This window comes from Loxodonta africana, chromosome 2, assembly GCF_030014295.1.
Source record: "Loxodonta africana isolate mLoxAfr1 chromosome 2, mLoxAfr1.hap2, whole genome shotgun sequence".
Taxonomy (NCBI): domain Eukaryota; kingdom Metazoa; phylum Chordata; class Mammalia; order Proboscidea; family Elephantidae; genus Loxodonta; species Loxodonta africana.
The window spans coordinates 103482046-103505012 of record NC_087343.1 but is presented as its reverse complement, the minus strand read 5'-3'; the positions used below and the strand labels follow the sequence as shown (position 1 = coordinate 103505012).

Below are 22967 nucleotides of genomic sequence, written 5' to 3'. Positions count from 1 at the left end.
ACTCAGAATTGGAATTTCTAGGTCAAATGGTAGGCATGCTTTAATGATTCTGATACATATTGACAAGTTGCTGGCTAGAAAGACCATTTTCTATTCCCACCAGCAGTATATGTGTGAAAGTGACAGTTTCCTAAACCCTTGCCACAGCTGCTTTTGTCTTAAAATGTTTGCAATTTTGATAGGTGAGAATGATATCACATTTTAATATGCTTTTATTTCACTGGTAATGAAGCTGAATGTTTTATAATCTTGGCCATTTATCTTCTGCGATTGATTGTTTATGGCCTTGATTTTGCTTTATGGCCTTGACTTAGAAAAGCTATTAATGCTTTGTCTGCTTTGTCTGTTTGACATTTACCTTTTAATTTTGCTTGTACGTCATTTTTTTCCTTTTTTAAAAAATTGTACTTTAGATGAAGGTTTACAGAACAAACTAGTTTCTTATTAAACAGTACACATATTGTTTTATGACATTGGGTAACAACCCCACATGTCAACACTCTCCCTTTCTCAATCTTGGGTTCCCTATTACCAGCTTGCCTGTTCCCTCCTGCCTTCTAGCCCTTGCCCCTGGGCTGTTGTGCCCCTTTAGTCTCAATTTGTTTTATGGGCCTGTCTAATCTTTGGCTGAAGGGTGAACCTTAGGAGTGACTTCATTACTGAGTTAAGGAGTGTCCAGGGGCCATACTCTTGGGGTTTCTGCAGTCTTTGTCAGGCCAGTAAGTCAGGTCTTTTTTGTGAGTTAGAATTTTGTTCTACATTTTTCTCCAGCTCTGTGATCCACATCAGAGCAGTCAGTGGTGGTAGCTGGGCACCATCTAGTTGCGCTGGACTCAGTTTGGTGAAGGCGGTGGTAGTTGTGGTCCATTAGCCTTTGAACTAATCTTTCCCTTGTGTCTTTAGTTTTCTTCATTCTTCCTTGCCCAGAGGTGAGACCAGTGGAGTATCTTAGATGGCTGCTCGCAGGCTTTTAATACCCCAGACACTACTTACTGCTTGTATGTAATTTTTAATGTAATGAAGTTAACAGGATGTAGTTATATTTCCCAATCTGTTTCTTTTAGCCTCTTCCTTTGATTTTATGCTCAAAAAAGCCTTTCATAAGCCAAAATAAGACACTTATCTGTCTTTTTTAAAAAACTGGTTCCATTATCATATTTAAATTCTAAATCCCCTTGGAATTTATTTTAGAATATGATGTTAAAAAGGAATTTAACAATTTTTCCCCAAGAGATTATCCAATACTGTAATATTTAGTACAGCTGAAAAAATTCTCCACTCCGTACCCACAGCTTGGGCTTATTTGTCCCCCTTCTGCTTTCCAATGTTGTGTGGTAACAGCTAATCTTTAAATGTCAAGACAGGTGCTATGGTTCATGTTAGAAGAAGGGGTTAAACTTGTAAATTATTATTATCTTTCCTAATATGGAAGTTATCTGACATGTTAGAGAATGTGGATACTCTCTAGAGAGAGGACAAAGCAGTCCTCTGGGTCACGTCCAATAGACTAAGTTCATAGAAGCAGAAGAGTAGAGCATCTTGACCTGTGCCACAACTGGAAAAGCCCTCAAGTTGTCAAGCCTTTCTCCAGAAGAGTCCAGCTTAGCTCCAGGAGTCCTGGGACTTCTTATGGAGTCCTGCAGGTATCTCAGGACATCTCAGCTCTGAGATGGCCACAATGGCTAAGCAAGACAGATCTAACAGGGCTTTTACCAAGAAGCTACCTACTCGGAGGGGCTGGCAAGATGTCTGGCAAGGGAAGAATCAAATCTAGGTGCTTTATCAGAAGCAGAGGGAAGCATGAAGCTCTCAAGCCCAACAGAAAATCTATGTTCAGAATCTGAGTTCACATGTAATAGGAAGGCGGTAGATAGAGGGCAAAAGCTATGAACACAGGCTAAGATTGGCATCAGCATATCCACACTAACTGAGGAAAAACAGTTCAGGGAACATCTGGCTTCCAGTTCTATCGCTGCTAGTAGCTCTGTGACCTTTGATAAGTTAATTCGCAATTGGAGAATCAATTTTACAATCTATTAGATAAATGTGCCAGGCCAGGCTTTTTTTTTTTTTTAAACCTCTTACTTTTATGAGATCCTCAGATATGAAATTGAAGATGTCAGCATACACAGATCATCCTACTTGAATTGTTGGGGTTGGTAATGAGGAGTGTGGAGTGGAAGAAAACAGGGTGCTATGGAGGAAAGCAGTTGCCTCCAGGTGGTGAAACAGACTTATAAAATTTATGATTTCAGGATACAGGCTATTAGCCCCAGGGAGCCGTTAAAAGAAAACTATCCTTAAAAATGTAAGACTTTAGGCTTTATCTTTAGATTTATCTTTCTTCTCTACCCAACATCTATCAGATGTATTTAATGTGTCTAGCCAGGCCTTCCCCCTGCCCCACGCATCTGTCAGTTTGTCGTTGTGGGGGCTTGAGTGTTGCTCTGATGCTGGAAGCTATGCCACTGATATTCAAATACCAGAAGGGTCACCCATGGCGGACAGGTTTCAGCTGAGCTTCCAGACTGAGAAAGACTAGGAAGAAGGACCTGGCAGTCTACTTCTGAAAAGAATTAGCCAGTGAAAACCTTATGAATAGCAGTGGAACATTGTCTGATATAGTACCAGAAGATGAGCCCCTAGGGTTGGAAGGCACTGAAAATATGACTAGGGAAGAGCTGCCCCCTCAAAGTAGGGTTGACCTTAGTGACATGGATGGAGTCAAGCTTTTGGGACTTTCATTTGCTGATGTGGCATAACTCAAAATGAGAAGAAACAGTTGCAAACATCCATTAATAATTGGAAACCAGAGTGTATGAAGTATGAATCTAGAAAAGTTGGAAATCATCAAAAATGAAATAGAAAGCATAAAGATCAATATCCTATGCATTAGTGAGCTGAAATAGACTGGTATTGGTCATTTTGAATCAGACAATCGTATGGTCTACTATGCTGGGAATGATAGCTTGAAGATAAACGGCATTGCATTCATCATCAGAAAGAACATTTCAAGATCTATCCTGAAGTACGACACCGTCAGTAATAGGAAAATATCCATATGCCTACAAGGAACACCCGTTAATATGACTATTATTCAAATTTACGCACCAACCACAAAGGTTAAATATGAAAATAAAAAAAAAAGAAACTGAAAATTTTTACCAACTTCTGCAGTCTGAAATTGATAGAACACACAATCAGGATGCACTGATAATTACTGGTGACTGGAATGTGAAAGTTGGAAACAAAGAAGAAGGATTGGTAGTTGGAAAATATGGCCTTGGTGATAGAAATGATGCTGGAGATTGCATGACTTAATTTTGCAAGACCAACAACTTTTCATTGCAAATATCTTTTTTCACCAACATAAATGGCAACTATACACATGGACCTCACTAGATGGAATACACAGGAATCAAATTGATGACATCTGTGGAAAGAGACGATAGAAAAGCTCAGTATCATCAGTCAGAATAAGGCCAGAGGCTGACTGTGAATCAGACCATGAATTACTCATATGCAAGTTCATGCTGAAACTGAAGAAAATTAGAACAAGTAGGCTAGAGTCAAAGTACGACCTTGAGTATATCTGACCTGAATTTAGAGACCATCCCTAGAATAGATTTGACACATTGAACACTAATGACTGAAGACCAGATGAGTTGTGAAATAACATCAAGGACACCATCCATGAAGAAAGCAAGAGGTCATTAAAAAGACAGAAGAGAAAGAAAAGACCTAACTGGATGTCAGAAGAGACTCTGAAACTTGTTCTTGAATGTAGAGTAGCTAAAGCAAAAGGAGTAAATGATGAAGTAAAAGAGTTGAACAGAAGATTTCAAAGGGTGGCTTGAGAAGACAAAGTAAAGTATTACGATGACATATGCACAGACCTGGAGATAGAAAACCAAAAGAGAAGAACATGCTCAGCATTTCTCAAGCTGAAAAAACTCAAGAAAAAATTCAAGCCTCCAGTTGCAATACTGAGGGATTTTATGGGATAAATAATGCAGTAATCATCAAAAGAAGATAGAAGGAATACACAGAGTCACTATACCAAAAATAATTGGTCAACATTCAAGGATTTCAGGAGGTAGCCTATGATCAGGAGCCGATGGTACTGAAGAAAGAAGTCCAAGCTGCACTGAAGGCATTGGTGAAAAACAAGTTCCTGGGAATTGATAGGGTACCAATTGAGATGTTTCAACAAATGGATGCAGCACTGGAAGTGCTTACTTGTCTATGCCAAGAAATTTGGAAGACAGCTACCTGGCCAACCGACTGGAAGAGATCCATATTTATGCCTATTCTCAGGAAAGGTGATCCAACCAAATGTGGAAATTATCAAACAATATCATTAATATCACACGCAAGCAAAATTTTGCTGAAGATTGTTCAAAAGGGGCTGCAGCAGTATATCAACAGGGAACTGCCAGAAATTCAAGAAGAATTCAGAAGAGGACGTAGAACTAGGGATATCATTGCTGATGTCAGATGGATCTTGGTTGAAAGCAAAGAATACCAGAAAGATGTTTACCTGCATTTTATTGACTATGCTAAGGCATTTGATTATGTGGGTCATAACAAATTATAGATAACGTTGAGAGGAACAGGAATTCTGGAACACTTAATTGTGCTCATAAGGAATCTGTACATGGATCAAATGCGGTTGTTCGAAGAGAACAAGGGGATACTGTGTGGTTTAAAGTCAGGAAAGATGTGCCTTAGCGTTGTATCCTTTCACCATACCTATTCAATCTGTAGACTGAACAAACAATCCAAGAAGTTGGACTATGTGAAGAAGAACGTGGCATCAGGATTGGAGGAAGATTCATCAACAACCTGCAATATGCAGATGACACAGTCTTGCTGAAAGTGAAGAGGCAATATGCAGATGACACAATCTTGCTGAAAGTGAAGAGGACTTGAAGCACTTACTGAGGAAGATCAAAGACCACAGCCTTCAGTATGGATTACACCTCAACATAAAGAAAAGAAAAATCCTCACAACTGGATCAATACGCAACATCATGATAAGTGGACAAAAGATTGAGGTTGTCAAGGATTTCATTTTACTTGGATCCACAATCAACACCCATGGCAGCAGCAGTCAAGAAATCAAAAGATGCATTGCGTTGGACAAATAGATTGCAAAAGACCTCTTTAAAGAGTTCAAAAGCAAAGGTGTCACCTTGAGGACTAAGGTGAGCCTGACTCAAGCCATGGTGTTTTCAATTGCCTCATATGCATGCTAAAGCTGGACAATGAATAAGGAAGACGGAAGAAGAATTGATGTCTTTGAATTGTGGTGTTAGCAAAGAATACTGACTATACCATAGGCTGCCAAAAGAACAAACAAATCTGTCTGGTAAGAAGTACAGCCAGAAGCAAGGCTGGTGAGACTTTGTCTTACGTATTTTGGACATGTTATCAGGAGGGACCAGTCCCCGGAGAAGGACATGATGCTTGGTAAAGTAGAGGATCAGTGAAAAACAGAAAGACCTTCAATAAGAAGGATTAACAAAGTGGCTGCAACAATGGGCTCAAACACAGCAACAATGGGCTGAAACACAGCAACAGCTTTGAGGATGGTGCAGGATCAGGAAGTGTTTCATTCTGTTGTACATAGGGTTGATGTGAGTTGGAACTGACTGACTCAATGGCACCTAATGGCAACAATAACAGCCAGGCCTAAAAGCTGCTAACTGAAAGATGGGTGGTTTGAATCCACCATCCTTTTCTAGTGACCAGTGTAGTAGAAATGCCCATTGAGTTGAACAAATACAATGCTAATCTTACATAAGAACTGAAGTTTAAGAAACGTAACCCCTAATTTCTAAAGGTTCAAACCTTTTTCTGGACAAGGAGGAAAAGATCTAAGAATGATCTAACCTCGTTAATCTCAGTTAATCTCTGAAGGAGTATTTCTGAAGCAGGGGATCTATGGATTGCTATGGAGCACATGAATGGGTTCTGAGAGGCCCACGAACTTCCCTGCAACCAGATGCTAGGTGCATAGCATTTTTCTGGGGAATGGTCTTTCGGCTCCATCAGATCCTCACAGTGTCCATGATTTGAGAGACATTAACAGTCTGTGATCTACCTGGTATATACTATAAGAATTTTTTTTCTAATTTTGATCTAACAAATCAGTAAGCTGAACTTGATATGCCTTAATATTTATATCCTTCCTGCCAAAGTACATAGAATTTACTGAGATATCTGTTGAAACAGGACAGTTTTCTGAACTCCATTCCAATTGTCTATACCAAGATGATTATTTCAGGAAATCTGAATGCCAGAATTGCTAGAAATGTGACCAAAACTTTATCTCTAGACTAGCCGGATTGGGAGAATCATTTATCCATGTGCTATACCTCAAGGAACAGCTATGGAGATTGAAGAAGAACTCTTGGCTAAACTTATCAACAGTAATAAATAAATAAATAAAAAGAACAAAAACCTGGTACCATAGAGTCGATTGCGACTCATAGTGACCCCGTAGGACAGAGTAGAACTGCCCCATCCCCATAGGGTTTCCAGGGAGCAGCTGGTGGATTCAAACTGCTGATCTTTTGGTTTGCAGCCAAGCTCTTAACCACTGTACGACCAAGGGCTCCATCAAGAGTAATGGCACCCAGTATTTACCAAGTTCTTATCATGGACCAGACACTATGTTAACCTCTGTACATACAGTTCTAACCCTAATCCTTATACCATCCTAATGAAACAGAAATTATTATTTATTTTATGTATATGAAGAAAATGAGGCTTAGAAAGTTGAGAAATGTAACCAAAATCCCACGAAAGATTCAAAATGAGTTCTGTTTGACCCCAAAGTTTGCGCTAACAGCAACTCCATTATGCTGCCTCCTGTAGCCCTTTGAGGAAGAGGAGATGTTGAAAGGAAGGTGATCATCCCCTCAAAGGAAAGGAGGTTAAGAAGGTTGAGGATGATAAAGGAGTATCATACCTCTCTTATGTTTTAATAAGTCCCTCATAAAAGATTTCTGTTCAAGTAGACTACTTACTATACTGCATAGATGTGATGTAGGGGGCGGGTCGGGGAATGGGAAGAGGAGAGGGAAGGAAAAAGAATGGTCTCTGGGTAACATATGTCCAAAGGAATACTTTCCTTCCCTAGAACAGTGTTTCTCAACCATCAGCTTACATATGACTCACCTGGGGAGTTTATCTAATATGCAGATTCCCAACATACCTATTACCAGGAACTCAGATTCAGAAGTTCTGGAGTGCAACCTGTTATGTTGTTGTAGGTGCTGGTCCCCACCATAGCAACCCTATGTACAACAGAATGAAACACTGCCCGGTCCTGCACCACCCTCTCAATAGTTGCTATGTTTGAGCTCATTGTTGCAGCCACTGTGTCAATCCATCTTGTTGAAGGTCTTTTTCACTGACCCTCTACTTTACCAAGCAGAGCGCAGCGTAGGAATCCCCATTTTTAACAAGCATCCCAGGCAGTTTTCATGCTGGTAGTACATTAACCAAACTGTGAGAAATAATTTATTTCTGTGAATAGTTACTTTTACAACTGTATTCTCCTAGAGCCTCCTCCAGTTGTGACTGCAACGATGCTCATTAAGGCATATCCTGGAGATAAATATATGGACAGCCAGGAATTCTTTGGATAAATACCTAGGGCACTATTATTATTATGTAGTGAGTATATTTAAGAAGGGAGAAAGATGTAGAAGTCTGCTTCTGTAAAGATTACAGCCTTAGAAACCCTATCGGGCAGCTTTACTCTTTCCTATAGGGTTGCTATGAATTGGAATCGACTTGATGGCAATGGGTTTGGTTTTGGTTTTTATATCTAAGAAAGATGTTAGGCAATAGCTTTGGTCTTCTGAGAAGACAGCAAAGAATCACAATAATTTTTCATATGGAAGAAAAATTCTCATGTGGACCGTTAAATCTCTTCATACAACTGAAGATATTAAACAGTTGAACCAATCTTCTGTTTGTGTTAAACCTGGAGTAAGGGAAACGGACTTTCAATGCAGCATAAAACCTTTGGGTAAATCATATCAAAGAAATCCTTGACTCAGTGGGCTGTGAAATGTTGGGAAAGGTTTCCAAGTTAGAATTTCTCCAACATCTGGGCTAAAAAAAAAAAAAAAAACAGTTGCCATCAAGTCAATTCCAACTCATAGAGACCCTAAAGGACAGAGCAGAACTGCCCCATAGGGTTTCCAAGGAGCACCTGGTGGATTCGAACTACCAACCTTTTAGTTAGCAGCTGTGACTCTTAACCACTGTGCCACCAGGGTTTCCACATCTGGGCTCACCTAGGTGTGATGAAAGGGTGAACCAGGTGGCCCCTGAGACTTTTTCACTCTAAAATTTTGTCTCCGGATTGCTTTCCGTATACCTCTTCTAATTAGAAGCAATGTTTAATTTCAGTGTTTAATTCCATAGCCCGTATTTCTATAAACATAACTTTGATTAGCAACCCAATACTGTTTTGTTTTTTTAATTTAATTATTGTGGATGCTGGCGAGCACTAATTAACAGAAGAAGGCTGTCAAGAATGAGATGTGCTATTGTTAGCAGCTCCTTTTTATTTATTAAACGCAGTCACACAAATGAAGAATAAATCTGTTAGGAAAACAGGCTTAGTTTTCTTAATTACATGACAATAAAGCTCCCTTGAATATTTTGCAAAGAATAGATAAAATAAAATAAAAAAACAAAGAAATCTGCAACTCAATAGAAAATAAATGCTCTGCTGTAGAAACAGAACACCTATGCTGTGTATGTGACCACCATGACTATCAGAAGCCTACCTAATGCAGCCTCAGTACACATCTGTATTGTGCTGCCTTCCATGCCTGCTCACACTGATGATCCCAATGATAGCCTGGTATGTTCTCCACTGACAACCTTGATAAGAGGCTTTTTACCTAAAACTCCTTTTAAAAGAAAACTGGAAAGCAGACATTTCAATATAATGCTTTATAGGACAGAATTAGTTCCTAAATTAAGAAAACAGCCATTTTTGCTCCGTAGTTAATTCTTCCCTGAATATGGGATGGGCAGCATGGAAACAATATCTACAAAGAGTTATTTATAGCACCAGGCCCATTGTTGTTGTTGTTGTTAGATGCTGTTGAGTTGATTTTTACTCATAGTAACCCCATGTGACAAAGTAGAGTTGCCCCATAGGGGTTTCTAGGCTGTAATTTTTATTCTTCCTCTTGTGGAGTCACTGGGTGGTTTCAAACTGTCAACCCTTCTGTTAGCAGCTGAGCACTTAACCATTATGCCACCAGTGTTCCTTATTAGGCACATACATACATATACCCATTGCTGTCTAGTTGATTCTGACTCATAGCGACCCTCTAGGACAGAGTAGAACGGTCCCATAGGGTTTCCAAGGCTGTAATCTTTATGGTAGCAGACTGCCATATCTTTCTTCTGCAGAGTGGCTGGTGGGTTTGCACTGCTGACCTTTTGGTTAGCAGCTGAGAGCTTAACTGCTGCACTACCAAGGATCCTTATTAGACATATAGAAGGTGTGAATAGTAAGAAATTCTGGAGATTACCTTATTTAACCCTGTCATCTTATAGATGAGTTGACTCAGGCGTAGGGTGACGAAGTGACTTGCTTAAGGTCACACAGTTCTTTGGAGGTGGGATACAGTTTATTTTGCTTTCTATTGCTCCCTACTCTGACCCCATGATTTAAAATGACATAATTGTCTTAATTGGTTGTATACTTGTATTTTTCTACTAATTCCTATTATTTTAGCTGTAACAAAGAACAGGCAAGACAGTGTTTTTCAAATTTAACATGAGTAAAAATTATGCCCTACCCTTAGATACTTTGATTTAATAGGTTTAGGGTGGGATTCGGGAATTTCATTATTTATATATGTACTGTTGTTGTTGGGTACCATCAAGTTGATTCCGACTCATAGTGACCCTGTATGATAAAGCAGAACTATCCCATAGGGTTTCCAAGGCTGCAATCTTTAATCTTTACAGGAGCAAATTGCTAGGTCTTTTCACCTTCAGAGCCTCTGGTGGGTTCGAACCACCGACCCTTCTGTTAGGAGACAAGCATTTAACCACTGCACCACCAGGGCTCCTTATAAGTACACTAAGTGATTACAATACAAGGATACCAGCTGAATATGAGACAAGTGTACCAAGTGATTATGATGTGAGTGGTCCGGGACCTGCTGAGAATCACTGAACTGGAGCCTTTCTAAGGCCCCCATTTGTCACTCACTGTAGTTAAGTGGTATATTTAGGAATGTTCATTGCCTCTTTATTGTCAACAGGGGACTGTTTAACCAGTACATTACAGGCTCTGGGGAAAAGACAGCAAATTGAGCCAGATTCCCCTGATGATTGTTCTACAACCTAGTGATAAGATAGGTACCTTGAGGAGTAAACACCTGGGCATTTACTTATTAAATAATGCCTTATTGGCTTAATGGAAATAATGCAGGTATTAAAGCTGAGGAAAACCTTGAGATCTTGAAAAAAATCTGACTAATTGGAAATTGGAATACACTTAAAATTGTATTCAGGGCTAGTTAACATTTAGGCAGAGCCATTTTTTTTTTAATCAGTTAACCAACCACCCAATATTTCCTCCGCATATATCTTATGCCTGGCATTGTTCTGGCTGCTTGCTACATATCAGAGACAAGATAGATAAATATCTCAGACGTTTTGGTGGCTAAATTTAAGAAGACAGATGATTAATAATACACAAAAGATTTGCCCAGTATATTAGAAAGTGAAAAGTGCTATGGAAGAAGGACAAGTATAGCAGGATAAGAGGGGTTGGAAGCATGTGTGGAGAATTGAAATTTTAAATATGGTGGTTAGGGGAGGTTTCATCTTTATTGTAATAAACCCAACATTCCCTTCTATCTCCTGTTTATCTTTATGTTGCTGCTAAATTAATCTTGCCAAGGCTTTTGATTTTATCATTTCCTTGCTTGTTAATCCCCAATGATTCCCCATTGCCCAGATAAAGTATAAGCTCCTTATCCTGGCACTCAAGGTCCTCACCACCCTGGTCCATTACTCTTCCTTGCCTCTTCCCTGCTCCAGCAAACTACACTATTCACTACAATCAGGACACACGCTGTTCTTTCCCATCTCTGCGCCTTTACTCCAGTTGGCCCATCCCCTCTTCTCTATCTCCCTCTTTTAACGTTTACTCACCCTTCAAAGTTCAGCTCAAAGATTTCTTCCCAGCAAAACCTTCCTTGATTTTTCCACCCCAAAGAATTTTCTCCTCCAAACTCCCACAATATATTATGCCATGAATACAGCACTCCACAGATATATTACAGTTATAAAAAGACTTTGTTCTTTTATTGGATTATAATCTCAGTAAAGACAAGAACCACCTCCTTGGATATCCCCATAGCATTTAGCACAGTGTTTTTCAAGAGCAATCACAAGTAGCTAAGTTTCTCAACACTTCTGATATACAGAGAAAGACAAAAAGTGTTTAAAAGCAGGAAGGAGCCAGTGTCTTTAAAATCTGACTGCTCCTAAGAAAGAAGTGAAGTCCTCAACTGTGTATTCATGATAGTGCTAATGGACTACAGAAGACCGGAAAATGCACAGAAAGTGTTGTCATTATTTAATTTTTGTTCCAGTTAAATTTAAGTCGTTAGAAGTCATGAACAACTCCTGCATTTCTTTGTATCTTCTACGATGTTGAAGACTGAATTTTACTCAGAGTAGGAGCTTAACTTATATGGCGGGGGAGACACTTTCAGTACTGTATTTTGAATTCTGAATGAAAGAGATATCCATAGTAATACACATTAGAATTATATCGGCAGAATTGCAAAAGACACTTCATAATCCTGAATGGAGATGCTTGTGTTTAGCACTTGCTTTTGCAAGGAAACTTCATTTTGTCTCTGAAAGACACTTTGGGTCATTTCCCTTCCAGCCCAAATCTCACCTGGAGAGATATGCAGCATTTGGTTGTCTGGACCTCTGAGTATGACCCGCTGGCCAATAATCCTGGATGGAAAAAGAACGGTGCAGGCTTGATGGTGAATAGTCGATTTGGATTTGGATTGCTAAATGCCAAAGCACTGGTAGATTTAGCTGATCCCAGGACCTGGAGCAGCGTGTCTGAGAAGAAAGAGTGTGTTGTAAAGGACAATGACTTTGAGCCCAGGTAAGTATGGAACTTTTAAATAAATCTGTGTCCATGACTCAAGGATGGTGTTTGACACTCTGCTTATTTGTTTTACCACCTACACTTCTGAAGCAGAGTGAGATGCAGTTTACCAGTGTACTCTGTGGGTCTCCATGAGGAGCCATTTAGAGATCAAAGATCTGCAAATCATGCCAGCATATTTGCATTAAGTCTAAGGTGCACCACTGCTTTATATAACTTACCTAACACTAAGAGAAAAAAACATTGCCAATTAAACTATGGCCAACTATCAATTTTAATTTACCAAATTCAAAGATGGTAAAATATTTTTTAATGCATCTTAAAAGTGATAAATTACAACCAGTATTACACAAAACCTGCTTCTCAAAGAGCCCCACTTCATGCCATAATGCTATGTGACTCATGGTTTTTCTTCCATGATGGATCCTTTATTATACTGATTTTACATAGGCATGGTTTATCCTCCCACCATATCTGACCATAAGAGCAAAGTCTGGTAAAACTGTTTTGTTTCCATTAAGGCAACCATGATCATACCGAAGAACCACTTAACATGAAATACCCAAGGGTAGGAGGTTTGAGGGGCATGCATTGGGAAGGCCTTATAGAAGGAACCCCTTCTTAAGAGGGTCTTTTGGTATTGTAATAATGAGCCATTTTTTGATGGGTCTGAGGAAAACCTGCCTGAACTCCATTTCATGGCAAATAACATTGTACTCAAGTAACTGTACTCCTTACCATTTTATTATCCATCAAAATTTATTTATAGCTAATCCAAAATTGGGCTCTACTCATAGCAGAAAGAGACAACAAGCCTAGCTGAGTATCTAGTCAAAACTGATGTGTACACATATGTATAAAATGCAAGGAAGAAGAGATACACTTCACTCAATGATGATTCCTTAATATATTTAGAGCCCTGAAAGCTAATGGAGAAGTTATCATTGAAATTCCAACAAGAGCTTGTGAAGGACAAGAAAATGCTATCAAATCCCTGGAGCATGTGCAATTTGAAGCAACAATTGAATATTCTCGAAGAGGTGACCTTCACGTCACACTCACTTCTGCTGCTGGTAAAAAACGAAACTTTCCAAAAATTTCTTCTAAGCCATTTGTTTCATTTTTAAGTGTTGATGGAATGATTCTGAATTAATGATTGTGTTTGTTCATTCACAGGACTAAGTTTCCTAATGGAAATTTTCAGGTCTTAAAAAATACATACATAATTTTTTAACTTTTCATTTTTCTTGGTGTCAGATCTCCCTCTGGCCTGCTGGTTCCTACTGGGCCTTAGATAACCAGAGAATGAGACTACCCAAATAACCCCAGTTGATAAACTTCTGGAGTCAGTTAGATGCATTTTCAAACCGTGCTGTCTTTCCCAAGTCATCGCTCCGTCACTCACCATTCTTAGGTAACACATTAGGGAAAGGTACTCTGATACTTAAAATACTTAATGAAGCTTACAGATATACCAAGGAATCAACTGAAAAACTGGAATTCTGATCCATGAAAGAGGGTTGAGTAGACTAATAAACTTTCCATAATGATATGACTAAGGCCAAGAACCAACTGTATGGGATTTGCCCTTTCCTGAGAGGGTATTAATTCAGATGAGACAATGGATGAGAAAGGGCTTGCGAACCATAAATCACACTTCAACCAGGAAGAGCTGTCACAATATTCTTTCATGTTTTAGGACTCAACTGACTAAATTCACTCTCTACAGATGAGTTATGAGTAAACACGAGTACTCTTTCTATATCTAGATCTATAGATTATATAGGGAGAGATCTAGCTATATCTCTCCTTCCAGGATATGAACTTCCTAGACATTTTAAGTAACTAGTTGCCATTGAGTTGATTCCAACTCATGGCGATACCATGTGTGTCAGAGTAGAACTGCTCCATAGAGTTTTCAATGGGTGATTTTTCAGAAGTTGTCAAACCTTTCTTCCAAGGCATCTGTGGTGGACTGGGACCTCCAACCCTTTGGTTGGCAGCTGAGCACATTAACCATTTTGCACAACCCAGCAATTCTTAACATTTGAAATAGACTCTATTAATTTTGGAGCCATGCTTCTGAGATGTCTTAAAACTGGCCTCAAATATTGGTGGAATCATTTTTTCATTGATGGACCTATAATATGACCCTGTCACGTTAAAGGAAATATTATTTTTTGATTTGTAGAGGGCTTAGGCTTGAAAGTTCAGAGTTAATCCTACTACTAGTTTTTATATGACAAGAGATTATTAAATGAATATATTTTCCTTTTTAATGTCTACACTAGATTATAGGCTTAGGCTTCTATTAAATTTTTTTTATTGTACTTCAGATGAAGGTTTACAGAGAAAATTAGTTTCTCATTAAACAACTAATACACATATTGTTTTGTGAAATTGGTTGCCAACACCACAACATGTCAATGCTTTCCCCTTCTCAACCTCGGTTTCCTCATTACCAGCTTTCCTGTCCCCTCCTGCTTTCTTGTCCTTGCCCCTGGGCTGGTGTGCCCACTTAGTCCCGTTTTGTTCTATGGGCCCATCTAATCTTTGGCTGAAGGGTGAACCTCAGGAGTGACTTAAGTACTGAGTTAAAAGGGTTTCCAGGGCATCTATTAAATTTTTAAGATTTCCTTTTAAACTTCAGAATGATAGCTCCACTAAAATGTATTTTAAATCTTTGAATTTCTTCTTTAATCCAGTTTGTAAATATGGGTCTCTCAGTTCTCTATATTCAAATAAACCTTAATCAACATATTCATTTATTATTTATTTATTCCACATATTTATCAAGAATTTATTATATGCCAGGCAATGTGCTAAGTACCATGGATAAAAACACCATTTTCCTTGTGAATGTCTCTATCCTGGTTTTATACTAAGAGAGAAGATTGGGAGGACTAATCTCTCCCAGCTTTCATTTTCAGTTATCAGATGCTGGTGTCTGTTCTAATATGAGAGCTGTCAGGTCATTCATTAACTTGTGTTTGTTGCATGAAAACAGGAACCAGCACTGTACTGTTGGCTGAAAGAGAGCGGGATACATCTCCTAATGGCTTTAAGAATTGGGACTTCATGTCTGTTCACACATGGGGAGAGAATCCTGTAGGCACCTGGACTTTGCGAATTACAGATATGGTAAGAATGAATGTTCCCTAGATGGTAAAAATAGTTAGCCCACTCAGCTGCTAATCAAAAGGTTGGTGGTTTGAGTCCACTCAGAGGTACCTGAGAAGAAAGGCCTGGCAATCTACATTAAAAAAATTCGCCATTGAAACTTCTGTGGAGCACAGTTCTACTCTGACACACATGGAGTCAACATGAATGGGAATCGACTCCAAAGGCAACTCGTACTGGTACTGAGACGTATAAACAAGAGCATGAAAAGAACACAAGCTCACTTTTAAACACTTTTAAGGTTGATGTCATCATTAATCAAGGCTCTATGGAACTTGACACTACTTAGTAGAAGGAAAACATGCAGTGTTTCAAAGACCGCCCATTTGGTTGTACAGAAAATAATCAAAAAAGATTAGGCAATGGCCATATTATAAAAAGAAAAAAAGATATACTGACAAATAATGTGACAAATAATGGGACAAATCCAGTTGTTCCCATGTCTGAATGCAGCCAGGCACATGAACTATTTAGCCACCAGGATCAGCCGCATTCATAGATAAGTCAAATGCTTAGACCGGCTTTGCTCTGGCACTCTGCGGGGATCGCAGGAAGACGTTCTTCTAATTATTCATTCCAATGGCTATTTTGTTGTTGTTGTTAGGTACCATCAAATCAATTCCTACTCACAGCGGCCCTGTGTAAAACAGAACGAAACACTGCCCAGTCCTGCGCCATCTTCACAATTATTATTGTGCTTGAGCCCACTGTTGCAGCCATTGTGGCAATCCATCTCGTTGAGGTTCTTCTCTTTTTCACTGACCCTCTACTTTACAAAGCATGATGTCCTTTTCCAGGGACTGGTCCCTCCCGATAACATGTCCAAAGTATGTCAGATGAAGTCTTGCCATCCTTGCTTCTAATGAGCATATTTGTGCCATATTTCTTCCAAGACAGATTGGTTTGTTCTTTTGGCAGTCCATGGTATATTCAATATTCTTCCCCAACATCATAATTCAAAGGCATCAATTCTTCTTTGGTCTTCCTTATTCATTGTCCAGCTTTCACATGCATATGAGGTGATTGAAAACACCATGGCTTGGGTCAGGTGCACCTTAGTCCTTACTGGCTATTTAGAAGTAGCTATTTTTTTTTTTTTATTTGTTAGGCAACAGTATTACTTAATATGACTTTTTGTTGTTGTTTCAGTCATGAATCAAACTGAAAAGCATTTCTCACTTGTCTTTCTACTTTCTAAGCCTCTTTCACATCCTTTTATAATTGTAACACATAGTCACAAAAATGAAAAGAACAAAGAGTGTCTGAGCGAGAAGCTAAAATGCAGCTGAATTATTTATTTTTGCATTACCCTCCAGCATTCTTTATAGATGAGAAAATAAATGGCGTTTTGACTCTGAGTTCTCCCAAGAAAAAAGAGTTTTAACTATCAGTAGCGCTGGATTTCAGTTTCTAGACAACTTTTTAAATAAAGGCGATTCCAAATTTCTAGATATGTCAATTAAATAAATATCAATTCCGTAGTCACTCATACTTGTATTCCCTGTGAATAGTTTTCTCCCAAAGACTGCTAAAGCTGAGATTTAAAAATAGCAGTTATAAAAATTCCTGCTCTCATAGGGAGAAAAAGAACATGTTCTTAGTAGGTGGTCCTGTTCTTGACCTTGGCCTCTATTCATTCTTGAATTTAGTTTCACCATCAGGAAACTAAGAAAATCCAATTATTAAAAAAAATTATTAGGATATGACTTTTATATCAAGTCTGCAAAATCGGATTCTACAGGTTCAGATTTTTTTTAGATATTTTAAATTTCAGCATATTATTTATAACATGACTGTTGAATCTGAAAATTATTACTAAGCCATGAAGATACGATTTTTAAGGTCTGATTAATAGTGAAGACTGATTATAGGCTGGCTTTTTCCCATTGAAATGCTTCTACAAGTTGATAGTTGGGAAACATAATTCTATTTATAGACGGTACAGTCACCTTTTCAAGAACACATCCAATATGGAAAAGTAGGTTCATATACAGAATTCTGCTTTTTGAATTAAATGTTTGATTACTAAGCAATTAATCAGTTTTAACACCCTTGAACCTGTAAATTGCCAGTTTTCACAGGAAGAGTGAATCCTGTAATTAGCCTCTTTCTATATAGAGCTCAATGTATGAAATGTGCAGAATTTTCAAATTAGATTTTAATTAAGAAATCCTTTCTGGGTATTTTGAATGAGTTTGTTTTATTTTATTCAAAACAACACACTAAGCCATATGTATGCTTATTTGTTAGTCTGGAAGAATACAGAATGAAGGAAGAATTGTGAACTGGAAGCTGATTTTGCATGGGACCTCCTCTCAGCCAGAGCACATGAAACAGCCTCGCGTGTACACATCCTACAACACTGTTCAGAATGACAGGAGAGGAGTGGAGAAGATGGTGGATGCGGGGGAGGTCTGTGAGGCTCTGTTCTTCTTGGCATGCTCTCTTCTTAACCGTAGCAGACAGTGTAGTGAGGGAAGCTGCACCTAACTTTGAAGCAAGGAGACAGTCAGACATGGGGGTAGGGGGGCAGGGAGAGACCGTGGTGGTGGTAAACTGTTAATTTCTTATAAGATGAAATTCTATTATTTTTCTCATTTGTTTTTTTATCCAGAATTTAGAAACTATGATTAATTAGTTCGAAATCATCAGCTTCCCTAACATGAATTTTCTTCATCTATGATATATCAAATTGTAAAGAAAGTTGTCTATGCACGATCATATATACCTAATGTTGGCATTGTACTTAGTTTTTAAGTATTTTCACACTGTTTCATTTAAACTATAATCCCTGTAACGTGCGAAGGGCAGATGTTACTATGTCCATTTTGCTCAGGTGGCCAAATCATACAGGCTTCTCTTTACTGATTCCTTAACTAAAACTTGTGTTGGCAACACCAAGGGACACCACGGAATAATTTCTCTCTGAAAAGTGAGTCAATCAAGTTCCTGCTTCTCAGCCTACTGAGGCTCCTGGCTTCTGCTATATTAAAGGACACACAGAGACCCTATTTTCTGTTTCTCCGTACTCCCCACCCTCATCTAGCACAGTGCCTCAGATGTAGTTGGTAGATCCTCTGAATTTCCAGAATGGCCAGCCCTGAATGGGTCCCTCTCTGTGCTGGGTACCCTCAAGAAACATACAGACTAGCTGTGTGAAGACCTCAGGTCAGACTCTGGCCCCATTTACATTCTGCAAAATAGGCTCCTTCCATGATGCCAGCCCCTGGGGTCTCTTCTTCACAGTCCTGGAGGCTGGTTAAACTTGTAGGTGTTTCTCCCTTTGAAAGTCCTTAAGGGGTACTACCAGGTCCCCCCGCCCCCAGCTATTAAAGTATTGAAATACTTTCACAATGGTACAAAGAGATGCTTCTCAGATCCCTCCAGTTCCCTTCTACTCCACCCCCCACCTCCAGGACCCTGCTGTGGCACTGTGGCATACAGTCAGTGCCTTCTGTACAAGTCGTTACTAATTTAACATCATCTTCACAAAAACGATTCCGCCATAGAGGCGTTGACAACTGAAGGCCAACTTGTACTCAGTACTTACATCTCTCAACCTTCAAAACTACTAGAAAATACAGGTATTCTTATTCCCATTTGACAGGTGAAGTTCAGAAGGATTAAAACGGATGCCAAGGGTATAGCAGGAAGTGGAAGAACGAGGATTTAAACCCAGGGCGCTGTTAACTGCAAACTTCTAGCGCTTTATGCTCCCCGCAGGGCCTCTCAGGGGCCGGCAGTGGGCAGGCACTGGGAATGCTGCTGGCTTGTCTGTCGGTAAATAATGAGCCTTTTTCCCTCTGTTGGTGGCATTCTGTCTTGTAGGAGCAGCCCACACCAGAGAACCTGAAGGAGAAGCCCCTGGTGGCAAAAAGCCCCAGCAGCAGCAGTGTGGGGAACAGAAGGGATGAGGTGGCGGAGGGAGCCCCTTCCGAGGCCATGCTGCGGCTTCTACAAAGTGCTTTCAGCAAAAACTTGCCCCCAAAGCAATCACCAAAGAAGTCTCCAAGTGCAAAGGTCAACATCCCTTATGAAAATTTCTACGAAGCCCTGGAAAAGCTGAACAAACCTTCCCAGCTTAGAGACCCTGAGGATAGCGTGTATAACGACTACGTCGACGTTTTCTATAACACAAAACCTTACAAGCACAGGGATGACCGGCTGCTGCAAGCTCTAGTGGACATTCTGAATGAAGAAAATTAAAATGAGGATGTGGTCCTGAGGTGGAAATATTCATTATTCATGCTTCTTTCTTCCCCTTAGATTTTGCCTGTGTCTGAAGTGATCATTTTGTCATTTATCCTTATGGTTATAATACCTTTTGTGATAATTTTCCTTTTTCTCCCCAAATGACACATTTGAAGGGGATGAGCTCAAGTAAGAAATCCAGCTTCCTTAAGTGATCATAGCTTTTTCAAATACATCTTTACTGCCTGCACATGTAAAGTGTTTCGCTCTTTCTGGAGTACAGTTCACAGGACGTCCTCACACCACATTAGAATGCCTCCTTGAGCCCTCTCATTTCATTTCTCAAAAAAAAAGAAAGAAAGAAAGCAACACCTGTGTAATAGACTAATTTGAAAACTAAAGTTCAAAGAATGAGAGAAAGAAAATTGTTCCAGTAGCTTACTCCTTGTCTTTGACATGTTATTGTTGTTAGCTATCCTTGAGTTGATCCCAACTAATGGTGACCCCCTGTGTGCCAGAGCAGAACTGTGCCCCATGGGGTTTTCAATGGCTGGTTTTTCACAAGTAGATTGCCAGGCCTTTCTTCTGAGGCACCTCTGGGGCTACTCAAACCTCCAGCCTTTCAGTTAGCAGCTGAGCGTGTTAACCGTCTGTACCATCCAGGGACTCCTGTCTTTGCCATTGTTGTTGTTGTGTACCATCTAGTCAATTCCGACTTATCGACCCTGTGTGACAGAGCAGAACTGTCCTATGGTGTTTTCTTGGCTGTAATCGTCACAGAAGCAAATAGCCAGGTCTTTCTCCTGCAGCGCCAAGGGTGGGTTTGAACTGCCAACCTTTCTGTTAGCAGACAAGTGCTTAGCCATTCTGCCACCAGGGCTTCTTGTCATAGAGTTCTTCAAATTTTGATGCCAAGAAAGCATTTAGAAACGTCTATAATGAAAGATTTCACAATGAGATCCATACCCCAGACCTTCCTTCTCCAAAGCTACTCATTCAGAGAGTGATGATCTGGTGATTTGGGGGGAAAGCTGGGTTATTTAGACCAGGAAACAGAGCTTGAAGTTTGCATTATCTGTTTGAGCAGTTGAAGAATATTCCTTTTTGATGGGTGTGCAGTGTAGACAGTTCATGGATCTGAGGGTGACTGTGACTCCTGCTGTGTGCTCTGGTCTTTCCCTTCCCCCTCTTCTGGTTTCCCTGACCGGCCTCCTTTCACTGCCACAAAATATATTGAGAGAACTAATTTATACCACTTTCTCCAAACAAACTTACACTTGGGACTTGACAAATTCCTAGTCATATTTTTTAAAACAGTAATAAACAAATAATTTGTAACAAGGAGAACCAATGTGATAAGAGGAAGCTATTCATAATGAGAACCAATGGAAGGTTTTGTTTGTTTAAACTGTGTTCATTACAGCAGATTTTTTTTTAATCTTTGAAACTGAGGGTTCATTCCTTGACCCTAAAGTCTATTCTCCAATCTTCAAGCTACGAGTATCCTAATTCTTATCAAATTGCTGTTGAATTTCAAATCAGAGAACACAAACTAGCAGCCCACTGGCCCCGTTTGTCCCTCAGGTAAATTTTCATGCATAATGCTTTCAAAATTTGAGTGAATATTGAAAGTATGAGATTTCATACAAAAACCTAGTTCTTGAGCCCATATTCCCTCATAGCAATGGTTGACTGGAGCTGAGTAGCCTGCTTGGTTGGACTTGAGAACCTCATAGCATTCTGTTCCATGCTACTCATGGTGGCTGTCTTAGTCATTACTTGTTAGTATCCTATGGGCATTTGATTTTACCTACTCTGGCACTAAATGAATGGGTACAAAGTGTAAATGTATTAGGGGGAAAAACCAAACAAACCTGAAACTACCCTCAACTCTAAATGAGATTTTGAAATGATCGATAATTATAAGAATATGTCATGATCTAGTTAATTTATATTGCATTTACAATACCCCCCCGCCCCCCAAAAAGTAATTTAGAACCCTGAAAGTAGCTCTAAAATCTGGCTGTATTAATTAATTTAATCTCACCCCACCTGGGTGCTTATGCTAATCCATTTATTGTCAACCTCTTAGCCTACCACTGTATAAGCTCTCAAAGGCTCTAGTCACTTACAGTGCTCGCATTCTCCCATTTAGTTTGCTGTTGGCTGTTCTTCCACAAAGTCTGAACTCCATAAGGCCACAGGAGACATTGAACTCATCCAGGATGAACACACTAGAGTCTGTCTCACTTGCTTTGGCTTAAAGTGTGGTTGGTAAAACAAACTTTCACCCCTACTCTATCATTTGAATTTGTGCAGACCAAAAGCATGTTCAGAGCAGTACCCATGATGCTTAGATGCTGTGCTTCTAAAAGAAATGCAGTATCATTTTGCTCTTGAACACTTCACCTGGTGTTTGATATAAAATGTTGAATAGAATTTTGAATATTGCTGCACATCAAAAGGTGTGAAAGCTGAAAAGGGCCAGAGAGCTATGGTCTTCATTTTCAAGTGAAAAAAACAGACCCAGAGAGGTCAGTAAGTGGTAATGAATGAAAGAGCTGGGGTTAAAACTCCTTTCTCCTTTCCTAGTCTAGTGCTAAATGTATACAGCTTTCTTGTTAACCTTTTCTAACAGTATCTTTTCCTGGTTAAATCTCCAACCAACTCATTGGGTTGTAGCCAAAGGTTCACTCTAGAGAAGCTTTAATATTTAAATAAAATCATTGTTTGAATGTTTTCAACTGCAGTATATTGTTCAGACATAAAATATTTTTACTGTCAGTCTTTCTTAGTGCCTGTGTGAAATTTTTTTTGTCAAATGTAAAAGAGGAAACTTATAAAATATTTCCTTCAGAATTTTGAACTATATTTTCTTTACAAGTATTTATAATGTACTAATGCTTTTATCAAACAGAATTTTAAAAGGCATAATAACTTATATTAAAGAACTAAAAGTTTTCCTGAGAATAAGAAAGTTCCATCCAATAAAATATTTTTTGAAAGGCATGCTCCTCTGTCAATGAAAAAATTATAATATGTATGTGTTCTGATATTAAAAGTGGCATTTGTCTAATAGCCTAATACAATGTGTTAGCTGAGTTTAACCTGTGTGGTCTTAGCATTCTTACGAGAAATCTCACATTATACACTTGATGTATTAACTAGAGTATGTAAAATATGCTTATAAATCAGAAGAATAAATGGTTTCTCATTAAGTCAAAAAGAAAAAAAGCTCATGTTTCCAACAAAAACACAATCTCCCCCTCTTACTTATTGTGTTTCCCAAAAGGGCTGTAAAAAAGAAAAGTTGAAGGTTTACATTAAGAAGGTAATTCCTTTCTAGAAGAATGGCCCTTATAGGAGGCAGTTTAAGAATCTATTTGAATAGGTGTATTTCAAT

The 22967-nt window shown here is 39.1% G+C and overlaps 1 protein-coding gene across 1 annotated transcript in view; it reads left to right on the top strand.

Moving 5' to 3' along the window:
* PCSK1 (proprotein convertase subtilisin/kexin type 1) overlaps positions 1-19760 on the top strand; it is a 46774-nt gene extending 27014 nt beyond the window's left edge. The window contains exons 10-14 of the mRNA XM_003404990.4: positions 11957-12190; positions 13109-13266; positions 15201-15334; positions 17624-17785; positions 19202-19760. Coding sequence (XP_003405038.1) covers positions 11957-12190; positions 13109-13266; positions 15201-15334; positions 17624-17785; positions 19202-19579 — 1066 coding nt within the window. The 3' untranslated portion in view covers positions 19580-19760. The remainder of the gene's footprint in view (positions 1-11956; positions 12191-13108; positions 13267-15200; positions 15335-17623; positions 17786-19201) is intronic.
* The last annotated feature ends 3207 nt before the right edge of the window (positions 19761-22967 follow it).